This window comes from Oryzias latipes, chromosome 13 (assembly GCF_053564925.1).
Source record: "Oryzias latipes strain Hd-rR chromosome 13, Olatipes_Hd-rR_3.1".
NCBI classification, from domain to species: Eukaryota; Metazoa; Chordata; class Actinopteri; order Beloniformes; family Adrianichthyidae; genus Oryzias; species Oryzias latipes.
In genome coordinates, this window is record NC_136249.1 from 32369632 (window position 1) to 32380689 (window position 11058).

An 11058-nucleotide genomic window follows, 5' to 3' on the forward strand; every position below is an offset into this window, starting at 1 on the left:
CCCTATTCTCAAACCTATGTTCCTGCCTTTTCCCTTCTCTCTCTGGCCACGGACCCTTCTGCCTCCCCTCTTTCTTCGACCAACAGTAGTCAAATTTCCACCGACACCCTGTAGGTTAACAGCATCGGTGGCGGTCGTTGTTAACCCGGGCCTCGACCGATCCGGTATGTCTAAAGTGTTGTGGATGATTCGCATGGTTATATCATAGTGTTAAAATAATGACTGCTAATTATGGCAGAGACTACTACTATACTAGTCTATACTAGTTGTTTTTCTTTGGCAATTTTTTAGTAAACGGGTCCCGTGTTGCCCTTTGTACTACTCAAACCCCATAAAATAGCCCTCATCCTTTAAAAAGGTTGGTGATCCCTGCTGTACAGTATTTACTGTTAATATATTCTACATTCAATTATATAAAGTAGTTGGTTTTAATTGTGAATTTGCAAAATATAATATTTCTACCTCAATAATAATAATAATTGTTATTATTTAAATAATATATCAAATAATCATGAAACCAAAATGTTTATATATTTAACCTGTACATACTCCTCACCGACAGGTGGCAGTAATTCCACGTAAACCCTGCAGGAAGCAGAAGAGCATGCGCAGATGTGACACCGGAAACGGAAATGGCCCCAGACGGACTCATTTCGCTGCGGGACAGCCTAATTTAGGACATAAATAAAAACAGAGGGGCTTTGGGTTCGGTTCTGGTCGGTTTGTGGTTCTAAAAGCAGCAGTTGTGATGCCGCGTGGCGTTTGAAGGCTCAACATGGAGGCGCGCTTCGGCAGAGAGGTGGCGTCGATCGTGGAAGTCGGCATCCAGGCCACCGTATCCGTTTTCAGGGACGTCTGCGCCAAAGAGGCTCTGAGCACGGAGTGGGAGGACGCCCGGTCCGGCGAAATCCGGGAAATCGAGAAATGTTTGGTGGTTCAGATCCACAAAGTCTTCACCGAGTTCTGCTCGGAGCTGTTCGAGGAGAACGAGGCCCTGCGGGCCAAAGTGGAGCAGCTGGAGGATGTTCTGCAGAGGAAAGCCGGCCAGCTGGAGCAGGAGCTGGAGGCCAGAGTGGGTCAGCTGGGCCGAGACATGGAGCAGCTGGAGAAGGAGCTGAAGACCATGAGTGAGAGCGGAACCAAGGCTGAGGAGGAACCGAACCCGGAGCAGCCAGGTGAGGATGCTAAGATACGTCAACCTGGATCTGAGCTAGCTTCCGGCATGATCAGCAGAGTAAAAGAGTATTATTATTACCTGTAATTATTAATCTGACCTAAATTATAGTGAAAAGGCTGATTTTGAGGTATTTAAAGTTTAATTTGTGACATTGTGGGGCAGTAAAAGATCAAAATACAACCAAAAAAGTGACTTTATGAAGTTTTTTATTTATTGAATATAAACCTTTACTTCTAAACCCCAGAGGTGTTTTTATTTCAATCTCAAACAATTAAGAAAAACAAAACATCAGATCAGAGTGGTCTAGTTTAACGCATCCAAAATAGTAGGGAGTGTTCTGAGCAATCTTATTAATATTATCATAATTGTGCTGACAAACCGTTTCCCACTACAAAGACGGTAGAAAAGACGAGTGATTTAATAGTTTCCTTTAACCGGTTTGATGGATTTGATTATTTTGAGCACTTGGATGCAGAAGAGAAGGAGGAATTTAGACTTTTGACTTTGTCTCTTTGTTGTGACTGAACCAAACTGAGTGGGAAAAGCTGAACTTCCCCTCTGAAATGATGCTTCGTGGAACTTAACAAGAGCCGTTACCGTGACAACTCATCACACCGCACTGTAGAAAGTCCACTTTTTGGGGGAAAACTATGTAAACTAAAGTATAACAAGTTAAAAGTACTAATAATTTATTTAATATTTACCTTTTTCAAAAGTGACCATGATATAAAAGCGGGACAGTGCCCTTCAAGGTGAGCACTATCATCGGTAAAGGACTTTACAGAAGCAACCATCTGACATGAATATTAGATTAATGTATGGTTGGTGTTTTTTTTAAATTGTCTGTAATTAATTAAAACTGGCACAATCATTTGACATCCCTAATTAATTGATTTATAAGTCCTGGGCAATTTTTTTAATTGACCATTGATGTCCAGAATAATAAGTATAAAAAACATTATTAATCTAGAGGGTCTGACCCGCAGGGCTGACGATACGGCAAAGTAGCAGAGGTCTGAGATTCGAACCCAGTGGTACTCCGCGTGACACAGACACTTGTTTATGATCACCATAGAAACATTATTACCTGTGCCTTCAAAATAGGAGACAAGCTGTCTTCAAACTTTCCCCAAAAATGCCTGATTGTAAACTTTTTCTGCTATTGAATACATTTTTTTAATGAAAATGTTCCAGATTTAAGGTGTATTTTATCTCATTTATTACAGTAGTTTTGTTAAATCTAACTAAAACACTGTTTTATTCTGGGATCCGATAATATGCAGCAGGGCTGCACGATACGAGGAAAACTAGCAATTTGCGATATAAATTATCAACATTGTGATGATGATATAACTTGCGATACATGAACAAATAGCAAAACAGCTAAATGCATCATTTCTATTTCACTGCAACAGTTTCATAAAAATAAGAGTCAACATAACTTAAATAAACTCCAAATGACCCTCGTCTACATAGGAGGCGAGCAAACATGAAAGGAGTCCACCCGATTGGTCAAATTCATACGTTTATTTATTTAATTAGTTAAATACTTAAGGCTGCCATAGGATTGTTTTAGGACATTTATCACAATTTTCCGATATACGTATTGCACAGCTTCATATTGTGATAATGCTAAATTTGCAGTTTATTTTGCAGTTTTATTTTGTTATATTAGTTTTTGATGCAGTAACCAACTGTTTTATATTCAGTTCTGCTCTTAACTTATAAGATAAAATATTTTCTTTTGTCTAAAAAAATAAACAAGGAATAAGGAAACAAACGGCAAGAGCAGAAACCTGAAGAACAATCAAAGTTTTGACCAAAAAAGATGAAACATTTATTTAGATTAACGTCTTTCTTTGCAGGATTTTACTTTTCAAATAAATTGCTTTAAAATTTTACTGAAAATGTTTAGTAAATTTGGTTCAACAATTTTTAGTTAAAGTTTATATTTTTATGTTTAAATGTGCAGAAAATATTTCACAAGTCCATGAGGTGACAAGAATCAGAATAACAGCAGGTTTTCGTTTATGACTGGAGTTTTGGTTTAGATTTGGATTTAGAGATGAATTGTAATTTAAGTCTGCTACTAAAGTTATCTGGGGGCAAAAGTGTGTAACAAAAGTAACTTAAGTAATCCTCATCACTCGTTTGTCTGTGAAACAGGGGGGCCGCTGCAGCCCGCCTTCCATCACCTCGCGTCCCCTCAGGAATCCACCTCAGACCAGGTTCCAGAGTCCGCCCCCGGCTCCCCCCCTCTGTCGGCAGACGCCGCCCACTCTGTTCCCACGGAGCCGTTGGTGGATGCTCCGCCGCCGCTGCCTCCCACGTCGTTATCCAGAGAAACGCTCATCCTCAAACCCGCATCTCCGGGGTCCGAGCCGCCAGGCCCCCCCAACCAGGAAAAGGTGGGTGACCTCACACCGTCGCGTTCAGATCTGTTCTGATTGATTTGAACGGAAATGTTCCCTCCCCCGTTCTTGTTAAGTTTGATTTATCTGTGGAGAGGTGGTTCCGCAGAACCCAGCAGAAGCACGGTGGGGCGTGGAACAGCTGCTGAACTCGCAGCAGAACACGTCAGGGGAGAACCGTGATCCTGATCCATCCCTGGTTCCTTAGTTCAGACAGATGTCAGGCCTTTCTGGTTTAAGGTGGCTCTGATGGGTGGATGTTCTGAGACTTCAGTGGTGAATCCAGAATGTAGAAATCCTTCTAAAGAGTGGTTTGTTTTTTGTCTTAACCCAGGCGGTTCTCATTTCTTCTGAGCCTGTGGAGCAAAAAGAACCTGGAAAGGTGGGGAGGCCAAGGAAGCAGGCGCAACAAACCACCAAAGGTAGGTGATTCCATCCAGTCCTGGTCCCTGGGAACCTCCACCCTGCAGAAGAAAAGCAGGAAGGTGGATCTCAGGGATCCGACTGGGAAGCTTTTTTCTTTGCGGCCTTCAGCTTCAGATCTGCTGGAACGATAAAGCTCTCATTTCTGCTTGTGTTCTACTTTGCAGCTGCTTCTACCTGCAGCACCGAGGAGAAGCAAAGCGGTCCAGCTGAAATTCAGGGGAGGAGTCTAAGAAGATGGGAGTCCCAGGCAGGGAAGCGGTTCTTCTGTGAACACTGTGACTCTGGTTTTCACTGGAAAAGTGATTTGAAGAAACACGTGGAGCTCCACAAGAGAAAGTTTTTCTGCCAGCTCTGTCACGAGAGCTTCCTGGATGAGGCGTCTCTGGAGAATCATCTTTCCAGCCACGGTTCGGCACAAAGCTTGCTTCCTTTCAGGTGTCCTTACTGCAAGAGGTCGTACCGCAGAGAGGAGTCGCTGCAGAACCACCTGAAGCGCCACCAGCAGGTGAGGCCGCCCAAGCCTTTCGGGTGCGACCAGTGCAAGAAGACCTTCAGGGTTAAGCAGTCTTTGGAGAACCACCTTCTACGCCACGAGAAGTGGAAGCAGTTGTTGAAGTGCCAGCTCTGTGACAAGACCTGCAGGACATCGGTGCAGCTAAAGAGCCACATGGCGGTGCATTCCGAGGACCGCCCCTTCAGCTGCGCCACGTGCGGCAAGGAGTTCAAGAGCAAAGACACCCTTCGCTTCCACCAGATGGTTCACACCAACGCCAAGAAGTACAAGTGCCCCATGTGCGAGGAATCCTTCAAGTACGCCCACTCCCTGACGGTGCACAAGCGGAAGCACACGGGCGACTCGCCCTTCACCTGCGACCAGTGCAACAGGTCGTACCGGACCGGAACCGCTCTGAAACGCCACAAGATGATCCACACGGGGGAGAAGCCGTTTACCTGCCACGTGTGCGGGGCCAGATTCAGCCTCAACAACAACCTCAAACGGCATCTTCGCATTCACACGGGGGAGAAGCCCTTCACCTGCCAGGACTGCGGCAAGAGCTTCTCGGACAACAACAAGCTCAAGAGCCACATGCTCATACACGGCGCTCGGAAACCCTTCATGTGCGACCTCTGCGGAAAGACCTTCCTCTTCAACTGCCGGCTGCTGATGCACCAGAGGTACGTCCACGCCAACAAGAACCAGGACGTGGACGGCGGGCAGACGACCTTCTTCCAGAGCAGACAGAACAAGTTGGTCGTCATTGTCAAGCCGTTCAGCTGCAAGATATGCCTGAAGGGTTTCAGCGCGGCGTCTTCGCTCAAACTCCACGAGCGAGGCCACAGCGAGCAGAAGGAGTTCAACTGCAGCCTCTGCGGGAAGGCCTTCCACAACAAGTACTCCTTCAGCTACCACCAGCGGAGTCACTCGGGCGAGAAGCCCTTCGTCTGCGACAAGTGCGGGAAGCGGTTTTTCCAGGCCGCCAGCCTAAAGCAGCACGAGCGCATCCACACCGGCGAGAAGCCCTACAAGTGCGACCAGTGCGGCAAGGCCTTCAGGACCGACGGAAACTTCTACAGGCATATGCGGATCCACACCGGCGAGAAACCGTTTGAGTGCGGGTACTGCCAGAAGAAGTTCCACCAGTCCAACCAGCTGAAGTCCCACCTGCAGGTCCACACGGGTCAGAAGCTTTACTCCTGCCAGCAGTGTGGACACGGATTCTCCGACTCCAGGCAGCTCAAGAAGCACGCCTGTGAACCGTCGTAGATGGCGCCCGCCAACCGAACCTTGGAATTAGTTTGGAATTAGACGTTACGAATCTGAATTGTCTGAACTTCTTTATTCTTGTTACTCAGAGAATTCCTTCAAGGCGACAGCATCATTGTTTTTGCCATTTATCATTTTGTGTGTGCGAGCGATTTGTTACCAACTTTAAGAAAGAGATATTTTTGTTCTGATTTAAAAAAAAGAGAGAGAGAATAAATAAGACAGCTAAATGTAAAAAGAAATTACGTTTAGATTGTAATGCCTCCTTTTAGCTTACATTGTACATTGATGCAAATTAAGGGTTTAAAATCCCTTGTAATTTATAGTTATTTGACAAATGGAAAGCTTTATTTCTTGTTTCACTAATAAAAAAAAAAGAGGGAGAGATTGCGCCAACTGCGTTTTATTTTGAAAAACCTAATTTCTACCGGCGGAAAAATGGCTCCTCCGTTGTATCTCTGATAATCGCTCGACGAAACAAAAATGATGGCGGAAAATGTGTTATATGTAGAAATAAAGTTCATATTGGACACGCTCGTAGAGGCTGCCGTGGACGTGCTGGGGGTTTCAGGGCGACAAACCGGAAACGCGAAGATGGAGGTGAGTTTTAGCGGCGCGTGTCCTCGTGAAGTGATGTTTGTGTCTCGGGGTCATCTCGACCCGCGGACGGTCTCTGGGGTTTTTCTAAACGCCTTTCAGTCCGTCAGAGACGCTGTTGGAAGGAGATGGGAGGGAAACTTAAAGCAGTGAAGGCGTAGTGACGTCAATCATGGCGGACTTTGTCAGCCAACGTTAAAAAGTAATTTGCACAACTGAGTTTTAAATCGCTCTTTTAAGACATTTTTAATAAGCTGAACAAAGATTAAATTAAATACGCAATAATTGAATTTCATATTTATATATTGAAATATTGTCATAATACTTTATTGCCTCGTTAGGAGCAAAAAAAAAGTCTAAATCAAGTTTGTCTTAGTTTAAGTGTAATACAAGTACACTTAGTTCATACTGAAGGAATTTATTTTTTGTGGTTCTCATTTCTCCTAGGTTTTTATCTTATCTTTATTTCATTGAAGGTTTTCTTTCTGGTTTACTGTGTGTGGGTTTCAGTAATTTCAATTAAAAGGGACTTCCTGATAATTGCATAGGTAAAGAGGTTTCAGGAATGCAGCTCCAACCTCCAACCCCCTTCAGGAGAAAATGGTCTTTGATCTTCTGAGGCCATTTGGTTGTAGGTCTGACTTGGATCATGAATCAATCATCTCAATCCCTGGGAACCGCCACAGGCATCTGCTCCCGTGTGAAGAACAAAGCTCTAGGATCGACTTCCTGCGGTGACAGTTCCTGCCACCCATGGGGATTCCGTACCGTGTCTATCTGTGAGGTTCGCCCCCAGAGACCAGATGCTGTGATTCTAAGGATGGGCTGAAGGAAGAAGGCGGGCTCCTCTGTCAGCCAATCTCTAGCGACCAGAGGCGGAGATTCGGCGGCCATTTGCTCCCGGGGGAGGATGTTCTGCCCACATGCTTAAAAGTCTGAACTCAAGGAATTTTCCTGTGTCTCCAGACAAGCTGCATGTGAATTCGGAATGTAACCTCTTGCGTATTGCAGGCCTTGATTTTGGACACCCAGATCGATCTGTTTTATTTTGTTTTACTCTGTTTTTAGAAATATTGTTAGGGAATAAATTTGTTAAACTTAATCCGACCGAATCCCGTGGTTTTCTTCTTCTCGACTTTATTGAACATGCAACAAAGGAAAGTAATCTCAAAGCGACAGATTATATTTTTCCAACAATACTAAGTGGGGCGACATACTTGAACTTTACTTTTATATACTGTCTATACATAGTAAACCTAATTTGTTCCAATTTAATCTGCAGAAGTATTCCATTACTATACTTTTACACTTGCTTTACTTATACTCAAGCAAGTGTACTACGTTTAACTGAGCGCCTTTGTCATTTTAGAATCATTATTTTCACAAAAGTTTGAGTTAAAAAAAGATCAAGGATCAGATTTTATGTCAGTCAAATTCTGACAAAAGTAGTACTAGTAATATTTAAATGTATTAATCTTTTAAAAAATACTTTTTAAGGATGTGAACTAAATGTAAACATTTTAAAAGAAGCACCCAGAAAAAAATTACTCTTGCTATTTTTTTAAAATCAAATTAATAATTACTTGGATGTAATAATTTCTAAAATGTGTAACAGACATTAAAAAAGTACTCAAGTGAGTACTTCATATTATTTCTCAAGAAATAAAAGTAGATAATCCAAAGTGAAAAAGTAAAATAATATATTAGCTTCAATTTATCAAATCAGTTTGTCTAAATATGTAAATAAAAATCTTACACTGAGTTAAATGAGCATCACGTCATTATGATGTATTTGTAATCTATTACATCTCACCGATCTTCATCCCCACAGTCGGGCTTTGGCGCCACAGGGGAGATGTTGTCCAGGGAGACGAGCAGAAAGATCTGCTGCGTTTTCTCGCAGATGTCGTCTCTTCTGCTCTCGGAGAACTCCGCCCTGAAGGCTCAGCTGGAGCGGCTGGAGGCCGAGCTGCAGAGCGCGACCAGAAACGTGGAGGACGCGCGGCGGTGGCGGGAGAGCGTCCTGAGCGGCTGCCCCGTGCTGTTCCAGCAGAGCGGCCTGCTCTTCCGTCTGAAGCCCTTTGGAAGGCTGATGAGGAGGACGGATGCACAGCAGGAGGATGGAGAAGATGAAGAATCCTCATCTGCTGCTCAGGTGGGCCGAGATGACGGTAAGTTACTGGAACTGAGAAATAACTTTGACAAAGTGATCATTTACAGTCTGGTTAAGAAAATCTGAAATAATTAAAAGTTGATGAAAATAATTCCATCAACTTTTCAAAACCTGTATTTGACTTGACTTCTTGGGTTTTTCTATTATCAGACACGGTTGTGTTTTTTCACATACCTAACATGTTTCGACATACTCAGAAATGCAATTTTAATCTGTAATATTTATAATTAACCATTATATTTTTCCTCCATCGTAAGAAAAAGGCCACAAGGCCATGTTAAAAAGCCTATTTTCTTTGGAATGGGTCTCTAAGTTAGGAGTTGATGTCCTAAAACAATTGGTTTGTGTCCTGCAGCTGTGAAGGATTGTAGCGGTCCAAACAGGACACAGGAAGCAGTGCTCAGCAGCAACAGGAAGTTGTTTGTGACGAAGCACACGGACACCCACGGAGAGCTGAGGCCTTTCGCCTGCGACCAGTGCCCCAGAACATTCAGGACCTCTGTGACCTTCCAGAACCATCTGCTGCGACACCAAGAGAAGATCCAGGCCAGCTTCTCCTGTCAGCTCTGCAGCAAGACCTTCAAGAGCAGAACGGGCCTGAAGAGGCATCAGCTGGTGCACACCGACGCGCGACCTTTCGTCTGCTACGTCTGCCAGAAGGCCTTCAAAACCAAACACAACCTGCACACTCACGAGTCTGTGCACGCCGCGGAGAAGCCAGGCGGCAAGACCTTTGGGGACGCTGCCACCCTGCAGAGCCACCATAGCGTTCACGCCAATGAGCAGCCTCACGTGTGCGCGGCGTGCGGGAAGGCTTTCACCAGGAGGCGCTCGCTCAGAGCGCACCAAGCCGTGCACAGAGGCAAGACCTTTACATGCGAGGTGTGTGGCGTGGGCTTCACGTTTCAGCACAACCTCAGGAGACACATGCGTCTTCACACGGGCGAAAAGCCCTGCACGTGCAAAGTCTGTGGGCGGAGCTTCATGCACGACAACAAGCTGAAGGCGCACATGCTCCTCCACGGAGAACGGAAGGCGTTCATGTGCGACCTATGCGGGAAGACGTTCCTCTACAACTGTCAGCTCAGGAAGCATCAGAGGACTCATGAGGAGAAGCGGGTCACGGGGAGGAGGAGCCAAGTTAGAGGAAGCCGCAGAGTCATCTACCGACAGGACAAAACCACGACGGACATGACGCCCTTCAGCTGCACAACCTGTCGAAGGAGCTTCGACTCCACCGGGTCGCTGAGGAGACACGAACTCATCCACTCCAAAAACCCGCAGTACACCTGCGACAAATGCGGCAAGTCTTTCCATTACAAAGCCACGTACCAGTACCACCAACGGGTCCACTCCGGAGAACGGCCGTTCGCCTGCGACGTCTGCAGGAAAACCTTCATCATCCGCAAGGCGCTGACGTCCCACATGCTGCAGCACTCCGGGGAGAAGCCGCACAGGTGCCAACACTGCGACAAGACCTTCAGGATCTACACAAACCTGCTGAGACACCAGCGGGTTCACACGGGGGAGAAGCCCTACGAGTGCGAGGTGTGCGGGACGCGCTTTCGACAGCTCGGACACGTCAAGTTTCACATGCAGCTCCACACGGGAGAGAAGCCGCATTCCTGCAGCAGTTGCAGGAGGAGCTTCTCTGAGTCCAGGCTACTGAAGAGACACAAGTGCAGTAACAAAATGTCCGGCAGATCCATCACTGCGTCTTGAGATGTTCGGGGGTCTCAAAGTGCTTTTTTCAACGTCTAACGGAGTTTAAAAGGATCTAATGAACTGCAGTCGTTTGGTGACATATAGCTGAGTGTCATCTGCATATATATGTTTGCGCGATCTGACCCACTCATACATGAGGAACAGGTCAGAGAACCGAGCCCTGAGGAACTCCACGACATGCTGATGATGTCTGGCCCAAAATCACAACCAAAACAAACATTTACAGTCTGATTTCAAAACTATTTTTTCTGTGGTTACATTTAGTAACTGTACTCAAAGGGGTGTGGCCTTTTGATGAAAAAAATAACAATATAAATCTGTGACTCTATGATGATTTCACTGAGCATTTTCCAACAACTATGTTTACAACTATTTCCAAGGTTTAAGTTCAGTTACATCATAATTGGCCAAAATGACAATAATTGAGCTTTAGAAACACAAACCACAGGCATTTACTTTACATTTTATTCCTGGAGAGACTGAATCGACTAGAAAAGAAATTTTTCCCCGGAGATGATGTTAGCCAGTTGGTTTTGTGTCATCCGGATCCTAATTTTTGTTGTTTTTAATGTCTTTAGTTTGTAATGAGAACTAAAGTAGTAATAAAAGTTGCAACTAAAAGATCAACTTTATTTTGTTTATCATGACTTGCTCTTAAGGCTTTTTTTTTTTAATGAAATAAGGAACAATGGTCGCCTTTATCGCTTACCCTGTGGCACACTTATTTTAAAGAAAAGTACAAAATAGTAAAATTTGTCTTTTTGCCAGGTTTATAAAAATGTTC

The 11058-nt window shown here is 44.7% G+C and overlaps 3 protein-coding genes across 3 annotated transcripts in view; all 3 read left to right on the top strand.

Annotated features, from left to right (window-relative positions):
- The window catches only part of sptbn4b (spectrin, beta, non-erythrocytic 4b), a 100890-nt gene extending 100216 nt beyond the window's left edge, over window positions 1-674 (top strand). Inside the window, exon 41 of the mRNA XM_078930181.1 lies at window positions 563-674. Coding sequence (XP_078786307.1) covers window positions 563-572 — 10 coding nt within the window. The 3' untranslated portion in view covers window positions 573-674. The remainder of the gene's footprint in view (window positions 1-562) is intronic.
- Window positions 608-6164, top strand: LOC101163753 (uncharacterized). The gene is made up of 4 exons (XM_020708050.3): window positions 608-1175; window positions 3344-3585; window positions 3923-4010; window positions 4179-6164. Exons 1-4 carry the CDS (start codon window positions 776-778, stop codon window positions 5777-5779), a joined length of 2331 nt encoding a protein of 776 aa, XP_020563709.3. The 5' UTR covers window positions 608-775; the 3' UTR covers window positions 5780-6164.
- A 72-nt stretch (window positions 6165-6236) lies between these two features.
- Window positions 6237-10897, top strand: LOC110016280 (uncharacterized). The gene is made up of 3 exons (XM_023962065.2): window positions 6237-6379; window positions 8208-8547; window positions 8905-10897. The coding sequence occupies exons 1-3, from the start codon at window positions 6263-6265 to the stop codon at window positions 10269-10271; spliced, it is 1824 nt and encodes a 607-aa protein (XP_023817833.2). The 5' UTR covers window positions 6237-6262; the 3' UTR covers window positions 10272-10897.
- The last annotated feature ends 161 nt before the right edge of the window (window positions 10898-11058 follow it).